The 25,298-nt window shown below is 35.2% G+C and overlaps 2 protein-coding genes and 2 long non-coding RNA genes across 7 annotated transcripts; 1 reads left to right on the top strand and 3 right to left on the bottom strand.

The window, feature by feature from the left end:
* Positions 1–5,138: 5,138 nt before the first annotated feature.
* Positions 5,139–6,003, top strand: LOC121248368 (21 kDa protein-like). Its single transcript, XM_041146828.1, has one exon. The coding sequence runs from the start codon at positions 5,228–5,230 to the stop codon at positions 5,828–5,830; it is 603 nt and encodes a 200-aa protein (XP_041002762.1). The 5' UTR covers positions 5,139–5,227; the 3' UTR covers positions 5,831–6,003.
* Positions 6,004–7,944: 1,941 nt separating this feature from the next.
* On the bottom strand, positions 7,945–8,768 carry LOC121248395. The gene is made up of 3 exons (XR_005937437.1): positions 8,676–8,768; positions 8,382–8,590; positions 7,945–8,263 (listed from the first exon to the last, which is right to left on the bottom strand). It is a non-coding gene; the product is annotated as an uncharacterized LOC121248395 (long non-coding RNA).
* A 278-nt stretch (positions 8,769–9,046) lies between these two features.
* Positions 9,047–9,656, bottom strand: LOC121248396. Of its 2 annotated transcripts, none has more exons than XR_005937439.1 (4): positions 9,646–9,656; positions 9,421–9,551; positions 9,184–9,300; positions 9,047–9,069 (listed from the first exon to the last, which is right to left on the bottom strand). It is a non-coding gene; the product is annotated as an uncharacterized LOC121248396 (long non-coding RNA). The 2 variants fall into 2 exon arrangements; XR_005937438.1 differs by lacking the exon at positions 9,047–9,069 and adding an exon at positions 9,087–9,110.
* Positions 9,657–10,216: 560 nt separating this feature from the next.
* Positions 10,217–17,773, bottom strand: LOC121248239 (pentatricopeptide repeat-containing protein At5g62370). Of its 3 annotated transcripts, none has more exons than XM_041146641.1 (6): positions 14,226–17,773; positions 13,980–14,041; positions 13,500–13,584; positions 13,058–13,327; positions 12,779–12,897; positions 10,217–10,395 (listed from the first exon to the last, which is right to left on the bottom strand). In XM_041146641.1, exon 1 carries the CDS (start codon positions 17,305–17,307, stop codon positions 14,344–14,346), a length of 2,964 nt encoding a protein of 987 aa, XP_041002575.1. In that variant the 5' UTR covers positions 17,308–17,773; the 3' UTR covers positions 10,217–10,395; positions 12,779–12,897; positions 13,058–13,327; positions 13,500–13,584; positions 13,980–14,041; positions 14,226–14,343. The 3 variants fall into 3 exon arrangements, with proteins under 3 accessions (XP_041002575.1, XP_041002577.1, XP_041002576.1); XM_041146643.1 differs by lacking the exon at positions 10,217–10,395 and adding an exon at positions 10,408–12,128; XM_041146642.1 differs by lacking the exon at positions 10,217–10,395 and having other exon boundaries at positions 12,361–12,897.
* Positions 17,774–25,298: the final 7,525 nt, after the last annotated feature.

The following is a 25,298-nucleotide window of genomic DNA, read 5'->3' as shown; positions in this document are numbered from 1 at the left end:
CTTTAGTGCTGAAAACAACGCTATCGTTTTTCTCTTTGAGCTGAACGATAATGTCGTTTAGCCCAAATGGAATTTGATTATCGCCTTCACAATGCGTGAAAAAATTCCCTCTGACATGACCAGACTCTTGATACCACTGTAGAATTATGAAGAACAAAGAGAAACAAAATTTGATAATATGGTGACACTCTCATGAGGGTATTTGTCCTACAAGTTGGTGATGGACAAAAGGAATTGAGTGAATTGATTTGTGCAACAATGACCCTTATTTATAAGCTATCATGCACCGGTTGGTAAAGGGTACAACCATTGGTAACCCAATGGTTAGCAAAGGGCACAACCTTAAGTGACACAACATTTTGACTAAATCAAAAGGTTGTGTCTTTTAACACTTCACTAGTCACACACAACCTTTTGACTGAATTAAAAGGTTGTGTCTCTTGACACTTCCTTAATCATCACCCCTCATGGGAACCATCACCATATAGAGGGTATCATTCCAAGGGATACACCGTTTGGTGATCACACCCCTTAGAATTAAACACACTCACCCATGTCTTCATATTGCACGCTCACAGTCGACACAGTCCCTCATGGCAACAACTCGCTTCTGCGGGTGCATATTAATTAAAAGTAGTGCGTCCACATTCAATTTATAAATTTTAAAAGATATGTTAGTATGACTCAAAAATATGTTCACCAAATATGTCTACTTATATATTTTAATTTTTTTTAATAATTAAGAAAGTGATTATTAGTGAATTTTTATTTTTTAATAGTTAAGAATATTTAAAAAATGCTTTAAAAAAAGAAAAAAAAACTGTTTACATATTTAAAGTGCATATTTGATTTGCACCCTAGCATGAATGGTCGCAAATATTTGTTTGTTGAATCATGAGTCATTGTGAAATATTTATTTGCGACAACATAAATCGACGCAAATAAATATTGCGACCATATTTAACCATGATTTGTATATTTTGCGACAGAATATATGACTTGTTGTGGTGCCGCAAAAATTTATTGTATTTGCGACCAACTAGGAAACGACACAATAAGTGTTTTGAGACTAATTATTAGCGTCCACTTAGCGTCGACACAAAGTTTACGCAAAAAGATCTTTGCGACGACATTCAGAATTACAGAATTAATTGCCCCCATGCACATTATATATAATTCAAATGGTGCAAACAATAAAAAGGTCCCCATCCTAAATTGTTAGATCATAACTTGCCCTACAATATTTTTTCCATGTGGCACTGTCGAGCGTCGAGCCCAACCTTCACAATAACAGGTCTATGATCCTCCCAATTATCGATCGTACAAAAACCTTATCCTTTTGGTAGGAGTGGAGTCCCTCCCTGTGACACCAGTACTACCACTCCTTGTCCTACCAAAAGGATAAGATTTTTGGGTGAGGATGATCCATGCAGCTTGTTCAGTGAAAATGGATGAAATTGACATGATCACAAACTAACAACAATAATGTTAAAGAAGAGAGGATAAACTTAATTGTACTTTTCTTAATTTGCTCCCCTCCAATTAAGTATATATTCAGTTCACATGATCCTAATGTTTGATATATATTATAACCTTATCTACACGCCCACATGACAGATATATATATATATATATATATATATATATATATATATTCAACATGAAATTATATTTGCAATCCTTTAAAAAAAAAAAAGTAAAGATGGAATTTACATGAAAAAAATTAATTTTTTAATAGTAAATCTCACTATTTTTCAAAACGATTACGTGGCGTTTGTACACTCTACAACTATATGTAGCATTACTATTTTAGAAAAAACTCAAAACGATAATTTTTTATGTTAGCTAACCTAATAAGACTTCTACATCATAGGTGCGGTGTATCATTAAGATTTTAGCCTTATAATATTAAAAAGCACAATATTATTTCGTTTCACATACAAGCAAGACCTTAATTTTCAGGTTACGTACTACTATATCATGCATGTAGAATTCCAAATCCCGATTTACTTAGTTAATATTAGGAAGATCGTTTATGTTGTTTTTTCTAATAATTAATGCACATATATATCTTGTGCTAAGATTCTTATAAACATATACTAAATTCCTTTAGGGGTCTTATAACTATCTGGTCACTCCAAACCATTTACGAATGAGTACTAATATTATTCCAATTGCACTAAGATGATATTATAAATAGCAGAGAGTAAGAGTAATATGCTAGATACAATTATGGGTTGTACAAGCGTCACGTATTCTTTTTAAAAAAAATTAATACATATAAGACTCATATGAAAAAATTTATTTTTTAATAATGAATCTCACTGTTTTTTAAAAGTAGTATGCAGTGTTTATGTACTTTATAACTACAAATATTATTTCTCAAGAATAATAATGATAATTCAAAAATGAAAAAAAGTATATACAGGATGATATTATTATATAAATACCATGACAATGATAGGACATGGTTCTTTCCAGCAATAATAGAGGTTATGCTGATTTCATAAATAAAGTTTGGTCCAATCTAAGAAAAGCCAAAATAGCATTAATACAGGGTATGGATGGCTCAACTAATTGTACCAGGTTGCTGGCTATTTACCGTCATTTTTTCTGCTGGCTACCCATATTCGTGCTTAGCTCCTAGGGTATATTAATAGCTATCTAGGAGTACTTTAATTATCATGATCTTGTCTCAATATTGCTATTAATACCGTTCTTGGTTTATATATGTTATCAACACTATTTAATTAACCAAGTGGTTGAATCAAGAAATTGTTATAATAATTTGATCATATCAAAAAATTAATATTTATATTATATATATACACACGTACCATATTGATACGTAGAATTACAATAAAACCATATTAATTATCAGAATTGAGTTTGGTAAATTTGGCTGAAATTGTAATTAATATTTGATACCGAGATTTCAAAAAAAAAAAAAAAATGCAAGAAACATGAGGAATATTATGGACCCAATCAACAACGTCCTTTAAATTTTTTAAAGGGGTTAAGTATTTTTTTTCGAACTTTTCTTTAGAGGCCGGGACTAGGGGAGGGGAGTTTCAGAATTTGGGGGGGGGGGGGGGGGGGGGGGGGGGGGGGGGGGGGGGGGGGGGGGGGGGGGGGGGGGGGGGGGGCATTTTGCTTTATAATGTTAATTTATGGACCCAATCAACAACGTCCTAATTTTGAGGTGTTCTCTTATTTATTATTCATTTATATTTTTTCTTTCATTGAGCTGTTAAGATATTTTCATTATCTTCAAAAATATCTTCTACACTAGCCCCGATCATGATCAAGTCCTTTTGGTACGTACATTGCCGTTTTGTTTCTTTTAATACCCAGAAGTGGATGGATGAACATACTTACATAAATTGGAAGCCAAGACAAGTTAATTAAGGTCGCCGCTCGCTAATCGAAGTACAATGGATTGGTCTTCTTCACGACATACTTTTCGTTTAATTTATATTTGGTAACAGTTTTCCTATATAATAATTAATAAGGTGTGAGATTGAAGAGAATTCATCAGAGTTATAAAATTTTTTAAAGAATAATATTGATTTACATATAAACCATTTTACAATCTATTATATAATTATATTTAAAAATGAGAATATTTATTTAAAATATGAAGTAACTTTTATGAATTATTTTATAAAAATATCATTCGTTTAAGTTATAATTATATAAAAATATATAAATTGAATTTTACGTTTATTATTTTACTTTCTCAAATGTTAAAATTAACCCGAGTACGATCGAATTACGAAAAAAACAATGAGAGAGAGACATCTTCAGTAGTTCGAAGCTCGAGATTTCCTACATGCAACACGAATGGCAATAATTTATGCATGTGATCGGCGTCGATTGTTATGAAGCGCCGGAATTATCATTGACGCCGAGTCCGCAAATTGTACTTTACGTTGGAACGACTTGACAAATTGGCTCACTGCAGTGTGCGTGGCTGCGCATGCAGTCCCTAAATCCTCAAGTAGATCAGCATCAACTACTTTTTACTTTTTTTTTTAATTTAAATTTTAAAGCATCATGTGACTAATTCCCAATAGATAGATATTTCAATTCTTATATATATAATACAGTTTATAGTCGGCCTGTACTACCAATAATTCAGTAGCATTTATGACAAAGATGATGACAGCCGGCCAATGGTCCGATCTAGCTAGACGTTTCTTCTGCCATTTGTATTATTTAATTAAGTTCATGAATCAAAAGTATTTCCACGTTATCAATTAATCAGAAGCCACAGTCTCAATTGGATTACTGCGCGTTCAAACTGCTTACCTTATTCGAGCAACTTGGCCAAAGGCTCCTCCTGTCTTTAGGTTTCCAGACCCCACAATGCATGCATAAGAGAAAAAAGAAAAAGAAAGAAAGAAAAAAGCTAGTTCTTTTATTTTTTTTTTTTCATTTTCGTCTTATATATTGTCTATATAATAATATAAATATATAGCCCCGTTGTCGTGTTATTTCCTTTATCCAAGACACATGTTGCATAATTAAATATCATGTGACCCTAAACGTCCGTCTTTCAAAGAGGACCGGGGCCCCCCGCAATTCAGGGGATTTTTATGCACTTTGAATTAAAATATCTTCGCTAATTATCAGGAGAAAAGACGTTACTGAGCAGTATCGAAAGTAGATTTATACCAAACATTTTTTTTTTTAAAAAAAATCCCCATTTGAAAAGCTATCAACACTAGTTGGGGAGTTACTTGGAGAGCATCAGAGCTCCCAAAATTCATTTTGACCAATTAACATTATAAATTAAAGCTAAATCCATTTAGCAGCGCTAATATTACAGCTCATGTGAACAGATTGGCCAAATTGGATGCCGATATTTGATAGTAAAGCAGTTTCTGAAAAAGAATCTAATGGGAAACACTGCTCCTCGAAGGAAGTGTGAACTTTGTATAGCGATTGTGACCTTCAGCATGCTCCTCCAAATCAAGCCCAAGTTGCAGGGCAATTTGAGACCCCGCCCGCCCCCCCCCCCCCCCCCCCCCCCCCGCGCCAACTTATAAGATATTATAATAATTAGGATAAACTCTAACCCCGCCAACAACCCCCCCCCCCCCCCCCAACAAAAGTACCCTTTGATCTTTTACTTGTATATATAGGTTTCCCTTAGCTCCTAATTTCATCACCCCCACCACCCAAAATATTTTTGAGCTTTTTAGAAATAGAGAGGGAGAGAGAAATGGAAGGCTCATCTTCTAAAATCTTTATGGCATCCCTTTTCATGCTACTTGCCATTAGTTCATGCATAAACCCTAGCTTTGCAGCTTCGGCTAACCAGTTAAGCACTGAGTTCATTAGAACATCTTGCAGATCAACAACCTACCCAAGACTTTGCTTCAGCTCTCTCTCGGTTCATGCAAATTCAATCCAAACAAGCCCTCAACTTCTAGCCAGCACAGCCCTCAATGTGACTCTGTTCTCCGCTCAATCAACCTCTACCGCGATGGCGAGGATCTCAAGAACCAAAGGGATGAGTCCTAAAGTGGTTTCCGCCATGAAGGACTGCGTGGAGGAGTTGATAGATTCGGTGGACGAACTTCGCAAGTCCATGGGCGAGATGAACAACTTTAAGGGCGGCTTTAATTTTCTGCTCATGATAAACGACATACAAACTTGGGTTAGTGCGGCTTTAACGGATGAAAGTACGTGCAGTGATGGCTTTGCAGGGAATGCCATGAATGGGAACGTGAAGACCCTTGTGCGGGGAAGGATCGTGAACGTGGCACAACTCACTAGCAATGCCTTGGCTTTGATCAATCAATATGCCGCTCTCCATGGTTAATTAATTAGCTTAATTCTAGTGAGATTATCGTACTATTATATAGTTGTGTACTATAATCAGAAGAAACAATAGTGTGGATATTGCCTCTGCGGCATCATATTTGTAGTTGTAGTTTTGTGTATGAAGTTGGTGTATCTTATATATTATATGCTGGATGGAGCTAAGCTCTTAAAGATTTTTTGTGTCGATCGACAAGCTGCAGAGTTTTGGATGAATTTGTGGGTATCCATGCGAAAGTTGCAAATTCGCAGCTTTTGCCTTGGTATATTGCAATGCAAAACTACCTACTGGAGTTTCCTTCCTTCATATACAGTTTTTTTTTTTTTTTTTTTGTTTTTTTGTTTGAAGTCGAAGCATCGTGATCTAGAGAGACAGAGAGACAAGAAAAGTGCCCACATGTGCGCCTGTTCAAGAATCTGTGAATGGGATTATCTCTCCCATATCTTGTACGTGTTACTGTTACATGAATCAAACATTTTAAATTACCAAAAAGAGGTCCAGTACCTTTATGTTCTCCTCGTAGTTATTTTCCATTTGATAAGTCGACTAATCCTGATTTATGCCGAAAAGGACGGTGCATGCCTACCACGTCCCTCTATTTAAAACTCGAAAGTCATTAAATAGTAATGTTAGTCTTAAGGCATGCAGATCTTGTGTATTCATTTCTACTTAAAAAAAAATAGTAAAATGAACCTTATTAAAATCATTTTTTTTATAATAAATTGTATTTTTTTAAAAATAAGAAAATACACAAAATTTGTACATTTTTAACTTGCACATATAATAATTTTCCATATGATTTATTCGAATTTTAGTTGGGTACTTAACTAAAAATCTATGCATTGATGTAGCATATTTTGACATGGAAAGTGCGTATGAAACCGGTTTAAAGACCAACCCCAGAAAAACAAAAAAAATTTTGGAAGTATTATTCGGTGTTTGGGTTTTTTTTTTTTTTTTTTTTTTTTTTGGAAGAGGACTGTATTCTTAAATTATATTATTCGGTGTTTAAAATTAGATTTCTTTACAAGAGGATTCTTCGAGTATATCCCACTTATGCCTTGTCCAACTGAACTCGGGATCCTGTAACTTCACTCTCGTTAAGGAATAAGAATTCATTTAGAATTAGAAGAATTATGAGTAATAAGATCAATTCGATTCCCACTAGAACTCTGCGACATTATGGTGCAAATCGACGTTTGCTTGGATGAACGCATTCATATTTCATAGTCCCGACGTGCACGGAATCTCCACATGCTCTTTAGTCGAAGTTTAAGAATATTTTTTATGAATGTAAGAGAAATTTAATTTTTAAATATTCAATTTACATAAATCTCTATGAAATAGTTATTTTTTCATTATATAACAATAAAATAATATAAGATGAATTTGATTTTAGTTATTCACATCAAATCTCCACATTATATTATCTATTTATTCATTATATAGTAATGAGTAACTAATCATTTCAAAAATATTTAATTTTTTTAGTTATTAATTTTTTTAATTTTATCATATTTTACCATTCTACCTATTATATATTAATTAATAATCATATTCTAATTAAATTAATATATCACTAACTCAAATTAATATATCAATTGTGATAAAATATGTGATTGAAAGAAAGAGAGAAATAATTGATAAAATATATATTTAATATATGTACAATAACCTTCAAATTTTAAAAAAAAATTTAAAATGATTGTAGCTAAATTTCAAATAATTAAAATTTAACTAATCCATTATGAGTATATTTTTCTCTCTAATAACTAAATACTCAATAAATTTAACTTTTAACTAGTCCATTAAAAATACTCTTAGAGCATAATGCCCAGGAATTGCGAATGTGGACCCAAGCTAATCAGCCTGCCCTGACAGCCACATCAGTGACCACGTTGCTTGGATTAATGCATTCACAGGCAGTCTCGGCCACGAATGCCCGTTGCTATAACACAAACTTTAAAAATGAGTAACGCTATATATAGTTACAGAGTATATAAACGTCGTATAGTCGGTTTAAAAAAATAAATTTATTATTAAAAAGTTAATTTTATGTGAATCCTATATTTATTTGTTTTTTTTAAATAATTGCATGGCGTTTACGCACTCACGACTATAACTATCATTTGTCATTCACTATATATTACATTATTTGGTATTTACAAATTACATTACAAAACACAAAATTACAAGATATGAATCACAAAATCAGAATTATGTTATCAACATTCTTTCCCAAAGATGCTATTTATGCTGAACTTAACAATCATTTAGTACATCCCAAAGAAAATCAATTATGGCAAAGGATTCAGTAGCATGGTATCTCACAGACCGACCCAAAGTTGTCACTTGCGTGAGCTTGTTGGGATCAATTTTTCCCAATCTCTCAATGTATATAGGTCTTCCTTCCTTATCTACGCCATGATAACCCTGAGGGTAGTATTGTAGAACTTCATTCAACTCAGAAAACTCAAAATAGTGAAAAGAGAAATTAAGTGAATGAAGCATCATGTCAGACTTTTGTAGTAAGAACTATCTCAGTACTTACCTCAAGCGGTTGAGGTGACAACATCTTTTCTTTCATTTGGGACAAACAAGTCGTTGTTTGGGTGGAAATGAGAGCCCTTCTTTTCAGGACTGAAGTTTCTCCCTTCTGTGCTTGTTATTACTGTGCATTATATGTGAATTAGAAAGAGCAGGGCAGACAACTAAATTCTCCCTTCTGTCACCTACTTCTACATGTTCAATCCATATAACCTACAAAATTATGAAAGTACGAGAAATTAGACGACTAAATTCACGAGTTGGAACATGCCGTGAAGGGACTTGGAATTCAGCTTACAAGTTCTTCCATTGCTGTAGGAGTTGATCAGAGAAGCTGGCTTTAATTAGATGGGTAGCAACAAGTGTAGATGAGCTTATGATGGCAGCTAGGGAGAGAATTAGGCATAGATCAGTTTTGCAGGGAGAAGTTTTAGGATTCTCCAGCAGTGGCTTTAAAACCCTGCAATGAAAATAAATTGAACAAGAAACACAAGATTCTGACTACAATATATATATATATATATATATATATATTTTATGAGTATTCTCACTACAATATATTATAACACAAGGATAAAAATGGTTCCAGGAAAATTAGCAAACTTGCCTCAAAATCCAGTCCGGGTCAGAAACATAGCCTTGAACTGAATGAAAAACATTCACCCACATGCACCAACTGATGGTTGAAGCCACTTGGATTTTTTAAGGTTCCAGTAAGATAAATACATGGAAACTAAACTATTATAATCAGCAAAGCTTCTAAACTGGATGCATAGAAATACAAATATCTATTACACATAACATACCAATGCCCTTGCTGCCCCAGAAGACATTCGATGCAAATCTAAACAAGAATTAGACCAAACACTCTCCCATACATTCCGGCACTTCCCTTCAAGCACAACCAGTTGGGCCCCTTTTTTCTGGTTCTACAAAATCCCACAATAACATTATAAAGTTAGTAAGCAATTTTATACCAAATCCCACAGTAACCAATTCAAAAGACATAAAATGGCTAAGACGATTTCTCTACCAATGACAACCTCACATCAGAAGGACAAATTTCAAACAGCGTGATATGCCGCTTATAGTTGTGCACATTTACTGCATCCATTTTACAAAAATTTCTGAAGTCGTGTTCCCCAAGAAATCTATTTTCTGCCTCCTCCATAGCCTGTCCAAACATGGACCAAAGAGAAGGAAGTTTCTCAGTTCTATGAATGGTACCAAAATCAATTCACAACATATTGCAAACCTAATCTGCATACCAACAAATTCAGGTTCTCCCTCCAAAAGAAATATTTATACTCCCTGCTCAAACAACTAAACCTGCAAGGAAAAGAAAACAGATTATTTTAACACATAAGAAGGTGAATATAGTCTTTTATTAATTAAGCTGATTTATAAAGATTCTTACAGGCCTGAAGATGACATGGCTGATTCCTCTCATCAGCTAGGATGGCCTTCAAACAGCCCCTTGATTTTTGCAGTTCTTACTAAAGCTGGAATATCAACAGGAAGGACTCTATTCAGCACCCCTACATAATCTATTTCTCCTTCCGTAGGAAACATTTTAAAAAGTGAAAAAAAATAATACCAACATTTGAAAATACCAAAGAAACTAAATTGAACAGTAAAGTTGAGCCAATTACCTTGTTGTTTGAGGCAGCCCTTCAAAGAAGTGCTTTTGTGTAATTGGGTTGGATACTCAAGGCTCGGTTGAAGATGAAGCTGGATGATCATCTAAACAAAATATTAAAAAACTGAGTTAAATAGATAATAAACTAATACAAACAAGATTTCAAGTTTCAAGTAACTTATATATAAATTTACCTTCAAGGTCAATTGACTATATGTATTCTTCCAACTCCCGGATGTCGACCAATTTCGTCCTTAACCAATTTTGGGTGCAAATGAGGGTTTCAACAGTCTCTGGAGACAATGAACTCCTAAAAGGATGCAAGATGCTTCTCCAATATTAAATGCAGATTCCGAGGCAACAGTGGAAATAAGAGTGGCTAACACATCAATTTAAGATATCAAAATCAGGTGAGTTTTTTACACACCCCTCAGACAAATACTTCTCTAGCTCTGATCTAAACTCCATAACACCCGGCTCCTCAAGGTAATTGGCGAACATGATATCAAATTTACTCGAAGGCGATGCTAGCTCATTACCAATGTTTGTAGAAATAGTGCTTGGCCTCCCTTGAGCCACATTAGAACTCCCCCCACTAGCCACATGAAACGTGTTGTACTACTCGAGCAAGCGGCTTAAAAGAAGTTTAACCTTGGCCTCTATCCTATCCACCAACTCATCCCCTTTGCACTTTTCCAAGCAAAACTTCATTGCCATCATTTTGTATCGTGGATCAAGCACAAAAGCAACATATATCATCAAGTTGAACCTATTTGTGGTACCCCAATACTTGTCATACTTACTTTTCATATTTATGCTCATGGTACTAGTGATAATATCATTACTCATGCACATATCATTTAATGCATCTTCAATTGTGCAGAGTTCTTGAAAATATACATTAGCCATCACATACAATGTACCAGAAATGTTCAATGTAACATCATAAAAAAATTTGTGCATTTTTCCAATTATCACTAGTGGGGTTCACGAATTGATCATCCACATACACATATCGTTCAGAGGCTTGTTTGTGTTTTTTAGCGGTATTCAACATCAAATATGTGGAGTTCCATCTAGTAGGAAATCCAAGCAAATCATCCTCTCACTAATCTTTTCCTTTGCTGCACAAGGCTTGAACTTGGCAAGTCTTGATGTTGAAGATTTCACATGTCCGACGGCATCCCTAATTTTTGTTAAAACATCTTTCAAGCCATCCTAAACAATCAAATTCAATATATGGGCAATACACTGCATGTGAAGAAATTCACCACCCAATATCGTACAATCATTGCCCTTTATTCTCCTCCTCATGTAATCAACGACAACATCATTAAAGGAGACATTATCAACTGTGATGGTTAAAATCTTATTAATACCTCATTCATACAATCCCAAGTCTAGCACCCTCCTAATAGTTTCGCCCCTATGGTCAGAAATTTGGAAAAACTTGAATATTTTCTTATGCAATCTCCATTTGTAATCAATAAAATGTGTGATAATGCACATGTAGTTCATATTTTGCAACGATATCCAAGTATCGGTGGTAAGACAAATTATTTGACCATCAAACAACTTTTTTAACGATATCTTTTCTTCGTTATACAGCTTAGCACAATCCCTTCGTAAATTGGTTCGGGATGACAATGTAAATCTAAACGCCAAATCAACCACAAACTCAATAAACCCATCATGCTCCACAAGCCTAAAAGGGAATTCACACCTAATAAAAAACTTAGCGGTTGGCATCCTAAGTTTTTCTGCATCATACTTCACAAGTCCTTGTGGACTATACTTTTCCCTTCACATCCCTCCTAACACTAGAGGTTTGACTTTTTCCAACTCCTTTAATTCTAAGATGAGAGGTTTTCCATGCATTATGGAGGTGATGCATCATGAATGAAGTGCCATTCACATACCACCGATTGATTGCTAGGTGTTTTTTTTGAGATTCTTGGGTAAAGGTGGGACGAACTAGGTAGGGTGTTGTGTATATGTGGATGAAAGGGTAGGAAGACTGTCATGCTCCTCTACATCCGCTAGAATAGAAAAAGAGTCACCGCTACCCCTCTATGTTGTACAAACATTACAACTCAATGAATCTTCTTCCATCTGTTATTGAGTCAAACACAGCAGAATAAATAATCAAACACAGCAGAATAATTTATATTTTAATTAATTTATACTGATATTTATTTAAATGCACAAACAACATGAATAGAATCACGTCACTAAGGGCTGTGCATGGATCGTTACTGGCCCATGCACAAGTAGTGCAGCAGCAGCCATGGGAATTAATAAAAAAACAAAATAACAAAGTTCCAAGAATTACAAGTTGCCTATATATATATATGGCTCTTCAGGTTTTTCAGATTCTTCAGATTATATATATATATATATATATATATATAGAAGTCAAAGGAAAGTGCACAGCAGCAGGGACAAGTAAGTTTTCTTTGGTAGATTTTTCAGAATTACTATTATTCCTAGTCTAAGCCATGATTTTGAGAATTTATAAGCATCCATTCCTAAATCCCTCATCAACTCTATATCATTCTTAGTCTGAGTCAAAACCGAAGAGTGTGGACGAGATTGAGGCTACGCTTGGTGCGAGGCCTACGTACCTTAAAAATCTAGGGCCTGCTTGGAATTTGTCCAAGGGGAGGCATATGTGCACACTCGGATGCACACGTAGAGAAAGAACAAAGGGTTTTTTCTCATTATTTTTTCCTAGTTAATTGAGGTTTGTAGGGAAATCCCACCTGTGAATCAAGTCCCACATCATCCCATAAGAAAGTGGAAGTTCCGTCGAGCCAAAGGCCTCTGAAGTCTGACCTTTCTCTGATTTTTATGTCTGACTCACCAAGCCAAAAAAACAAAACTGCATGATTTATGCAAGGAAACCCATGGGTGGGGAAACAGATCAACACGGTCATAGGCTCACAGCCCAAGGTAGGACCGACTCTAGCCGATTTCAATCCATAATTTACAGAGTCGTGGCAGCAGACCGTGTACCAGTGCTAAGCTCAATGAAATCATACTTGGATCCACGACGGAAGGAGTACTCGCGAAGTGTTTTCCTGCTGAGTGTTGGCCAACAACCTCTTTTCATATGTTGGTTTGATTTAGTAGAAAGAAACAAGTTGCACAGATTCCGATCAGTCTGACCAATGGAGTCTGCAATGACCTCCACCACGACGGTAATGTTGTGAACCCTATGAGACATCCACAGTCTTGACCAAACTACTACTTTTCGGATGCTGGTTCGATATAGTAAGAGAATCTTGTTGCACCGCGACAAGCTCCTGAATCTGTATAGTAATCAAATTAAGCGAATCAGGGTTCAACATAGGCAAAAGGACTTGTCCTTTAACAAACAACACACCAGACCATGTGAGCTAAATGTGAAATAAAAAACTATTGCTGTTCTCTACATCCAAATGATTCTCTATATAAAGCATGAGGGACATTATGTTCTCTTACCTTACAAGAGCTGAAAGGGAAGCTGAAACCTGTGTGTGTGCGAGCGCGCGCATTGCAGGGCACCGTTATCTGCCCATAGTTAAACCTAGAAAAACATAACATTTGAACCATCAGCATCAAATGCACAAGCATCTGTATTCCAAGTGGAAGAGCAATTTAAGATCTTGCTCTCTTTTAGAAAGCAGTAATTGCTATGTACATTGTGAAATGAATAATAATATTCTCTTCGTTGCCTGCCAAAGTCATCATGAATAAAACGATTGAGTTCTGGAGGGTAAAGATTCTAAATAAATATATCATAAATAGAAAGATTCTAGCTCAGAAAATTCCTGGAAACAGAAATTCCTTTTGCTATCAATATAGTGGAATTGCTACTATCAAGTATGTCCCTGCAGATAACTCCTATATGCTTCGATGAGTTTGGTGATTTTCAACTCATATTTTAAAGAAAGCAGCAGGACACATCAAAATTCAGATTACCTGATTCTAGTCAGCAAACGACTCATTGTCACTAGAAGGAAGTACATGAATTTCCACCATTCCTACATAAAATACCCATATGGTTATCGATCCCACCGATAACAATTCTCAAGTCAGGTAATTGAAAATTACACGCTTGAAATTGTGAGTGTGTGTTTTAGGGGGGAACACAATGATTTGGAAGGAAGAAAGACAGACAATTGAAGAAAGGTGTGTTTGGCACATGAAAATTCCGCCACCACCAACCTTTGAATGTGTTTAACTGAATCAGAAACTATCTTTTAACATGTACTAGGAAATTTCTTTAACTCAAGGCTAAATTGACTTCTCCTCCCTTGTGCATGTTTCCAAAGAGGCTTCCTTGTCACATTTTCTGGAGATTTCCATCTTTGAAGCATCTATCAGTTACCACACTAGCTTCATGCAAATTATTATTCTCGTACAATATGCAAAGCAACCATTTGCGATTAAACTGGCAGGGTAAATAATTTTGAGCAACCATTTCTTCAAATATCTTGATGGCATATACACTCATATCATTAGCACAAAAACATCCGAGTAAATAATCATAAGAAACTCGATTCGGGAGAACCCCCCTCTTGCGCATGGTATATGAGAGTGACAAGGCATCAAGCAGTCTCCCAGCCTTACAAAGGCCTCTCAGTAAAGTGTTGTATGCAATTCTGTCAGGAGCAAAACCATCTGCATTCATCTTGTTGAACAATCCTATTGCACTGTTAATATCACCAGATTGGATATGTCCATCGATGAGAATGGTATAAGAAACCTGATTGGGACGTATACCCTCTCTTTGCATCATTTCAAAATGATCATAGGCATCCTGCATCCGCTCTGCCCTGCAAAATCCAGAGATTATACCATTGTATAGGTATAAGTTTGGCATAAAGCTATTGTCTTTAAGCTTCTCAATCAGCTTCACTGCAAAGCATTTCATTTCCTCCAGAGAATTAGCGGAAACTCTCAAAATGTCTTCACTACACGTAACAGTTCTCTGATGGAGCAAATGAAACAACATTTCTCTCTCCCTTTCTGACCTTTTGTTCAAAATGGACCAGTTGTTAATACCAATGATGTTTCTGCTAATGCCACTGATCAGTGAGATATACATAATGAGGTCGCTTTCAAACTGGTTTCGTTCCATCAGATGAACTAACCTAAAGGCGAATTCAAACTCCCCTTTCTTCAAAAAATGATTAATAAGCGAGGTATACAGCACGATATTGGGCTCAAGACCATCTCTCAACATCCTATCAAGGTACAGGCATCCCTTATGAGTCATGTTTCTCTTCACCAATCCACTTATAAGTGCAGTGTATGAATAAGAACTGGGCTTAATGGAATCCTCTATCATTTTATCAAACAACTGGTGGGCTTCAATGGCTCTACCATTCTTGGAGTAGCCATTAATCATTGTCGTATAAACAATCACATCAGGATCCACACCAGACTCGAGCATCCTCTTAAACATTTCCTCTGCTTCAAAAATTCTTTTCTGTCTACTTAGACAAGCAATAATAGTGTCATATATGGCAACGCTATGTCTCAGTCCCCTCTCATCCATTTGCTCAAAAATATCAAAGGCAGACACCAGATCACCCCGTTTGCAATGTTCATTTACTATTATCAAATAAGTTGCTTGATCAGCGACCACCCCCCGATCTTGCATAAGTTCAATTAGTGACTTCGCATCCTCATAAAGCCCCTCCTGGCAAAGACACTTGATCAAAGTGTTGTAAGTAAAGGGCAGAGGCATGCATCCAACTCTCACCATTTTATCCATGTAAAGCAAAGCATCATCGATCTTTCCTTCTTCACACAAAGCACTGATAAAAACACCAAATGCTACATTACCTAGATTCAAGTTACTTCTCACAATTCCCTCGAGCAGGATCTCAATTTCTTGCTCCAAACCACTAGTAGTACGCAGACTGGCAGAGGATGAGAACATAGAAGGGTCGAACCCACACCCATTCTTGGCAATTGCCTGTAGAATCATATAAGCCAGCTGAAGCTCATGTCCCTTCGGATAAATCTTCATAAGAACAAAAAATAGAACGTGATCAGGGATGACCCCATTGCCCAGCATGCTTTTGAGCAACTCGTCAATTTCCATTAGCCTATTCTCCTTGTACAGTGCAGCCATCAAAACTGTGTAACAGTGAACACTGGGAGCCATGTTGCAACTAACCAGGTTGTTTAAAAGCATCAAAGCACAATCAGTCTTCTGTTCCCTGCAGTACTGACTGATCAAAATGTGATTAGTTACCACATCAGGTTGCATTCCCCACTCTGCCATCTGGTTGTAAACGACCCACCCCTTATCAAACAAACCCAATTTCACAAACCCATGAATCAGTGTATTACATGTGTAATTATCTGGCTCACAACCTGTCTTCAGCATTCTCAACAAAACCCGCATTGCCATTTTCATTTTCTTATCCTTGCAATATTGATAAATTAAAGAAGTATACATTGTCCTGTCTATATAAAGACCCCGAGACTCCATTTCACTTAATAGTGTCTCCGCCTCCACAACAAGCCCTCTCTTACAAAGACCATAAAACAACGATTTGTACAGATGGACTGTAGGCGGACACCCACATTTGCCACCCATTATATCAAACAATTCAAGAGCTTCGTCCATATACCCTTTGCAGCATAGCCCATCAATCAACTTATTAAAACACCAAAAACCTGGAATAACTCCAGCCTCAGTAATTCTAACTATATAATCAAATCCTTCTAAAATTCTATCTTGGGCACAAAACTCCCGAAGCAACGCATTAGAAGCAGATTTGCAAGGAACACGGCCCATGGCAAGCAACCTTTCAAGTTGAGCTCTTGCCTCCTCTATTTTCCCCAACTTACAAAAACAAATCACCATCGAATTCAAAATTGAAAAGTCAGGATCAATACCTCTGCCAACAATGCTGCCACGGAAAAGCACCTCAGCTAGCTGTGGCTGACCCAAGCTCATCAGCTTCCTAATGAGTGCACCGTAACTACCTAAATCAATCTTCAAGCCCCTTACAGCAGCGTAATGAACAACTAAAACAGCATCTGAAAACGACAAAGAACGGGCAATTATTCGCTGAACGAGTTTCTGTGCCAAGGATAACGAGCCGCGTTGAATGAGTTGCTCCACTGAAGTGAGGCAGAGAGATTTGTGGTCATAGCTAACAGATGAAATGGAATCATTTTGTACATCTAGTGGTAGAGTAGAAGTCGTAATTGTTCTTCTGGTTCTGAAGAAATAGTAATAACAATAAGCACCAGGCATTCTCTTAATCATTGGAAAGCATCGCATATATGACTAAAAGGGGGCGAAGGGCTGTAAAGACGAAAATTCAGTACGTTGAGACCGACCCAAGGGCCAATGGTGGGAACTTTCAGAGACCCAGAAGCGAGAAATACCAAAAATCTTAGAAAAGAACACGTAAAGATGGTTAAAAAAAAGCACAAATAGGCCAACCCAAGTGCCTATACGGAGAGTTTTCAGTGACTCTGAATCGAGAAAGGCCAAAAATCATTGGAAAGACTACCAAAAGACAAGTTATAGACGGAGGAGCAAAGCGAAAATGAAAACGGACCCAGTTTGATATCGGAGATATGCACCGATCTAGATGGCAAGAATGAAGCAGAAATCGCAGCGTGCCATCAGAAGAAATTGAAGAAGAAGCGGTGAATATGTTATATGAGGGGTTTTGCAACACTATGTGGTATTGAACAAATGCAGGGCGCCAATGCCCTATTCCTAAAACCCTTCCCCCAACCGGGCCAACCGGTTTACCGAATAGGGATGGATCCGTGTTAGGGTTTTACAGGTCAAACCCGGAAATGCAAAGAAAATAATTTTCTGGCCCTTCACCCCTGGATATCCAAACTGTATATTAAAAAAAAATCTCTTTTAATTATCAAGAATTAATAAAAAAATCTTCTAATTACATCCTTTTAAGATATAATAGTAATAATCATTTTAGAATTTGGAATGTATTCTCCTCAAGAGTGGGAAAAAAAAAGAAACAGCAATAAATCGTTTCTCTTTTTACTTGTTTTCTAAATTTTCAATAAATAAAAAAACCCTCTAGAAATTACAATCCATTTAATTTGTTTTAGGTATAAGTAATCGTCCTAAAAAATTCCATATTATAACCGACAAAAGTTTGCTACATATATATTTGGGAAGATAAATGCTAAATGGTTCCATCATTTTACTCCCTCATTTTATGGTTTATTTATTTTATTTTTTTATTAATGATTAAGAAATTGTCTACTAGTAAATTTGTCTATAATTTTTAATATATTTAAAAAATATTTAAAAGAAAAAAAAAAATACAATTATATTAATAATAACTTTGAGATGATAAAATGATAGGACTTATTAGAGGTTTAGGACGAGAGTCCAGATCAAGGTAGGAAGTCGGGCTGGGAGGATTTGGGCTGCTTTTATCCCGAAGACCAGACCATTGGCACAGAATCCCCTTGCCTCAGCTCACTGTATGACCCAAGCACTTCATTCTCGAAGTTTTCTTAACATGAATTAAACAGTCTCTCCCCGTAATACATAAGATTTTAGTACGAGAATTTCATACTGTCTGAGACAGAAATTTTTTACCATTTATACTGATTTCGAGAGATTCAAACCGTCACAGTTTACTACCAGTTTTTATAAATATAAGCCAAATTCTAACTTACAAAAGTCAAAAAGATTGAAATATAGATACATGCATTGAGTGGGAAACATCATTATCATAATCAATGTGAATGTTTTAAACAATATTAAATAGTCAATAAATATTATAGGGTTCACGTCATGTGTATCTCTCTCTTGTACTTGAGATACACAAGTTCACATATCGATCCTTAAAACTTGTACTTTGGTTGTATAACTTGTATTATTGTCACATCATGTTGAGCCTTGGGAGGTTTAAGGCAAGGTCGATCCAGTACGCCCCTCTCTCGTTCTTGATACCCTCAAGTTTAAATATCAATCTTTAGAACTTGTATTTTGGTTGTATAACTTTTATTGTCACACGTTGAGCCTTGGGAGGTTTATGACACTTCTCTATAGATTAGATTACACTTTGAAAATCGAGACCGATAACTAATTAATTTGTGACGTTTGACAGGTCTCGAAGCTTCCCAAAGGGTTGGGAGTCCAAAATAGAAACAACTAGAGAGAAAGGGAAGGATGGAAAGAGAGGAAGATGGCGGACTAGAATGAAAGATATTTAACAAAAAATTAAGGCCGTTTGGATATAAAAATATTTCATCTTATTTTATCTCATCATTATAATTTTTTTAAATGAGTAGTGTTACATATACTTATAGTTTTACCTATATTTTTACTTATAAGACTCATTTTGTTAGTCAAATTTTATAATTTTTAACATATCAATAACTAATATGTAGAGAAGTAAGTTTTTTATAAGTTTTTTTAAGTATATTTAATATTTTTCTTCTTAAATTTTCACATAAAATAATAAATAATTTATTTTTTAAAAATTTTAAAATGATAATAATATTAAAAAATAATATTCTAATAATATTTTATTTAACTTTTAATTTTTATCTCAACTCATATCATTTTAACTCACTGTTGAGACCTAACTCAACTTTGATAACTTCTCATGTATCATGATCCGAAAATTCATTCCATATATTAATGTAAAATTTTCTCGCCGCAAACACCCCCCCCCCCCCCCCCCCGGGGGCGAAAATATCATTGGCGAGGCTTGAGCATGAGAATTCAATGTGATGAGACCACTAGATTACGTAATTTTTTTGGTTCGGCCAATATACTATGGACATCAAGGATTTTTTACATCATAAAACGTTAGTTAATTGATTATCTATGTAACAAGCCCAACCCACAAAAAAAAGGCCCAGCCTATGCAATTTGGCGCCCCCCCCCCCCCCCCCCCCCCCCCCCACCCCCCAAAAAAGAAAAAACCAAAAAAACCCCATCTCTCTCCCTCTCAACCTCCGTATGTCCTCTCTTCAATTCACACACACAAACCCCCCTCCCTCTCATCACTCTTTTCCCCTCACACGCACTCGCACACCACTGTCCCTCACTTCAATTCTCTCTCCCCTCCCCCCCCCCCAAAAAAATGTAAATATACTCTTTTTCTCTCTCTCTCTAAACCTCCTATATATTAGGACTGTACATGAATCATCCAAACCGGCAAAAACCAATCGGACCGGCCGCCGGAGCATGAAACCGGCCGAAACTGGTGGAGAACCAATCAACATCTGGCAACAAATAGAGAAAACCAATATCGACAGGTTCGATGCCTGGTTCAAATCGCTGAATCGGCCGATTAAAGAATTTTTTATATATATATTGTACTCAAAATGATGCTATTTTATTCATCTCCCTTCTTCCCACCCTTCTTATTCTCTGATTCACTTCTCTCTCTCTCTCTCTCTCTCTACTCTCTCAGATGAAGTTTGCCTCTAGGGGGACCAAGAGCCAACCTTGAACTGCCAAAGTTGATACGGTCGGTTGCTCTTCCTCTTTTTCTATAATCGGTCGGCGTAGATTTTGTCCAAAAATCGCACCGAATGGGTCAGTTTTCACCCTTACTACATACACATATACATATTATTTTCAATTTTCTCTCTCTCTCTCTAAACCATACATATATATTCTATCTCTCTCTCTCTCTCTCGCTCTTTGTAACCTCTACCCACATTCACTTATTTTCATCACCATCAACATCAATATTAGGTAAATTCTCATCTCTTATAAATAGTATTTTTATTGATTTTTTATTATAAAATTTGTTAAGATTTGGTGTTGTGAATTGTTGAAAATATATCTAGTTGATTACGTTGTTAGGGTGTATTAAAGAGGAAGTTAATATTCAAGTGTTACACGGTGAGTATTGGCTAGAATTAATCTGTGTTTATATTATTATTATAGGGTTGAGTATAGACATTATTTACGTTGAAATTTTAAAGGGATAGAGGTTGTATACGTGCTGTCCGGCAACATATTTACAACTTAGAAATTTGAAATTTGTCAATTTTGGATGATAATCTTTTAGAACAAGTCTAAATTCATGTTATTAAGGATTATGAGAAATTTTAGAGTTTAGTGAGATAATTTTTAGAGTAGAAGTTGATGGATTATAATGACCTTGAAACAGATTCCGAGTGACTGTGGGCGAAAGAATATCGTGACCTTTTGACAAATCGAGGTAAGTGGCTCTTTAATGGATTTTGAATAAAAGAATTGTTGGTTTTATTTGAATTGTGCACTTAGGTATTATATTTCAAACTTATCTAAACTCTAGATTTATGCACATGATTCTTATGCTATTTTGGCTCTACTGATGGGATTTGTGCAAATTTTATAATGGTTGGAACGTTTGAAAAATGTTATGTGGCTTATTAAATTAGAAAGTTAAATGTGAACATGTTATTTATTCTTGAGCCCATGATATGAATATCTTTGTGAAATGTTTGACATCCATCGCGGCGTGATGTCTTTGTGGCATGATATCTTTGTTGTATATTGGTGATTTCCCTATTATCATGTGACCTTGAATATAATATTTGGCTGAATATGTTGGCTGAGATAAAATTGTACTGCTCACATTATTTTATTAAGTATTTATTCACTTTCTTATAATCAAGAAAATTGCCAACTCTCACAACCCCATTAAATTGCTACTTACTGAGCATGTGACAACTTACCACTTCATTTCACATATTTTTTAGACTTGTAGAAAGTTCCTTCCTTTGAAATGATAGCGTTTGAGCCAAAGATTCCAGAGCGGACTTGAGTTAGTCACTTGAGGTTATAAGTTTTGGAGCTTGATAATTTTGTTGCCTGGAGATGGTTTTGGTTGTACAGAGAATTTTCTTATAGTCATATTTTAGTTATTTTACAGCTTTTGTTAGAGTATCTGTATTTAGAATTATTTAGAATTTATTAGATCTAACCGAACTTGTGAATAAGTTTTTAAGTAGCATTGTATTATAGTTGTGAATATTTTAAAAGTTGTGTATATGATATATATTGTAAACTAGAATAAAATTTGGAAAATATAGACAAAACTATGTTCGTTTATAGTTTTGGGTTTGGGGCATTACAATCTAAATATATAGCCCGTAAATACATATGAACGATATTAATCATTTAAACTTTGCACTTTTTTGGCCCTTTATTTGTTATCATATTTAATTCTTAGTGTTCTAGTTATAATTGGTATTATAATTCCGAAGATAACATGATATAAATTAACCAAAAATGCAATCATAAATCCTCATGGTTCGTAATTATTATTTTAATTCCGGTAAGATACATAGATCATTTTGTAAAATAAAAAATAAAAAAAATGGCAAGGACTGCTACATATATACAAAATAATCTGAAAACACAACCATTAGTATCATTTATTACTTTAGCTGGATATAATTAATGTTGTTGTTTCTATGAGCGTGTGCGTGCGTAAAAGGTCTATGCATGATGGCTCTTTGACAAATTTTGCAGCACTGTTCTATGCTGCATGTGTTCTGTTTTTAGCATCCTCCAAAGCTAATGGCCGGCCGGCCGGGGTTTACTTGCACCTTATTTTCTTTTCGATTCTTCCCGCCTTTTAATTAATTTATTTATTTTTATTTTAATTATGAGTTCAGAGGAACTCATAAAACACGTTAATTAACTGTGTAAAATTTGTCTTTACCGAATGATCAGTTTCTTCTTGGCATGCATATATATATTGGACTTAGCTAATTTAATTAGGTGAAATCAATTATCAGTCAGACCATGCATCTAGACTTTGAGGTTCACATCAATCAGTACTATTTATGCAAATCATGACTTTAAATTTCCAAAGTAATTTAATAAATTTATTTATTCCACCATTAATAGTACTGATCTGGTCAACTTTTTTTTGTTTCTTTCCTTGTTTGATCCAAAATTAGAGCTAAACAGTCGCTTTTGTTAGTTTGTGTGACATGCCTATATATCTAACACCATCATGTACATGGGTTCCGGTGTCTGATCGATCCCAGCTAGCTTGGAACAGACTCATGCTACCAATTAGCTGCATGCTCGATCGGCGTCAACTTTTACTTCAAAAGATCATGGTGTAATTTAGAATGGTCAATGAGATGCATTGCACAACTTAATTCTCGTACCCGATCGTAGATGTCCAACATGCAGTGGACCAGACATGCATATGACCTGTGTCCTAGCTTGCAACAATGTACGTTAGACATGAAGCCCGCTCGACCGAACAACGAAAATAGCTAGCAGGGCACAAAACCTAAGATTAATGAATGCTAATTACCATTTTTTCCAGACCACCTATGACAAATAGAAGTAATGCATGGATGGATGCAGCATTATTCTGAAATCCGGCTGGCCCTTACAGTCCTGCAGTGAACAGCGTTTGCTTTGGTCCAGAAACCCTACTGTATATATATATGTGTGTATTAAAAAAAAAAAAAAAAAGCTGGTGGACAGTCATATCCTTGAAACTGATCTGTACAAAATGATTTAGATTGTGTTTAGATGTTGAACTGAATTGAATTGAGTTGATAAAATATTATTAGAATATTATTTTTAATATTATTATTATTTTAAGATTTAAAAAAATTAAATTATTTATTATATTTTATGTTAAAATTTAAAAAAATTGTAACGATGAGTTGAGATGAATTGAGATGATTTTAATTATCAAACGAAGCCTTAGTATGTATAATATCCGTTGTCACATATGGCCCGTATGGCTGGCCTACCTGTATTCATACTCTGGCCTTGAGTATTCCATACTCCTGTTAGGTACATTTATACGCTTTAGATATTTTCTCAATTTCTGTTTCCTATATTACCCCCTCATTGTACGTACATCTGACATATTTTAACACTCATGTCCTGATTTATTTTTATAATTATTTTCATTCATCTCGTTTAATTATTATAAATTTTTTAAATTTTTATATAAAATAAAATAAATAATTACACTTTTTAAATTATAAAATAAAAATAATATTAAAAATATATATTTAAATAATATTTTATTTAAATTTAACTTTTTATTTAAACCCATCCCACCTTAATTTAGATTTCTGGCTCCAAATCAAAACCAATCTTTTAACAAAACAAAACAAAATGTGAAATTGCTAGTATTATCCTAAAGAAGCGTGTAATTAACATAAGGAAGTAATCGGTCGGTCTTTTCAGGAGGTGAACGTGTCAATAGGGACAACGTCCGATGTGGACGCAGACCACATAGGAAAAAGGCAAGAAAAACAAAAGAAAGAAAGAGTACGCGCAGGTAGGGAAGGAGCATGTAGGTAAGGTATGGTAAAACATTTTCGTGAGGGAATGGGAATAAATAGGTATGATGAGATGAGACATGGACATTTATAAATATTGCAAGTGGGGTCCGAGGTACATTAAAGAAGCCGCTTCCCTTTTTGTTGTTGCTTGCGGTCAAGTTCCTACCATAACGGAGTTCTCACCCCCGAAACGTTCGGCCCGAAACAAATGATGTTACACTGCCGTCATGATTCAATTTTTGGACCCACATGATTGAACCCAGGCCCACTTCTCCAAAGCACTTTATAAATATATAAAATAAAAATCCCCATAAATAACATATTTTACATGGTCCTGTAAAGTGAGTTCTCCTTCGAAAATATTGTCATATATATGTCAAATGATTGATAAGAGAGTAGTGGGTTAAATTAAGGTTTAAGTTAATTCGGGTGGCGTGGATGATTTTAGAGTGTAGGGTTGGTGATGCCAATTTACGGCCTTTTGATTAAAAGAAACAAAACAAAAACATTAATTTTTCGAGACTTTTGGTTCACTTCACCACCTCATCAAGGCCCCCCCACTGCTTTTAATCGTACTTGTTGTAATTATCCATAAATCTTCAGTAATCAAAGACCGGAAGCATTAAGCCAGATAAGATAAACAAAGTAGATGGGACCCTACCACTGGGTCAAGACTCAAGATGGGGCGTGCAACTAACAGTTCTACAGTTTTACTTCGGCCATCACCAACGGTCATACTTAGTTTTTACTTTTTCATTCAAGATCTTCATTTTTTATTTTTATAAAATTCATACTCGAGTTTTAAGATATTTATAATTAAAATATAAATAATGCTAAATACTGTATGACATATCAAAATATTATATCAACTTTTTGTTAGAAAACTAATAAGAAAAAGTTACACGTGAAATTAATATCTAACATAATCAATCAAAGACTCACACTTGACATATGATCAATAACATATATCAATTTTTTAGTTAATTTCTAATTAATAGA

Source organism: Juglans microcarpa x Juglans regia, chromosome 2D (genome assembly GCF_004785595.1).
Source record: "Juglans microcarpa x Juglans regia isolate MS1-56 chromosome 2D, Jm3101_v1.0, whole genome shotgun sequence".
Lineage (NCBI taxonomy): Eukaryota > Viridiplantae > Streptophyta > Magnoliopsida > Fagales > Juglandaceae > Juglans > Juglans microcarpa x Juglans regia.
This window is presented reverse-complemented; position numbering and strand designations above follow the sequence as displayed.

Excerpts from the sequence above, each read along its gene's own strand:
- LOC121248368 (XM_041146828.1), top strand. The coding sequence starts at position 5,228 with ATGGAAGGCTCATCTTCTAAAATCTTTATGGCATCCCTTTTCATGCTA.
- LOC121248239 (XM_041146641.1), bottom strand. The coding sequence starts at position 17,307 with ATGCGATGCTTTCCAATGATTAAGAGAATGCCTGGTGCTTATTGTTAT.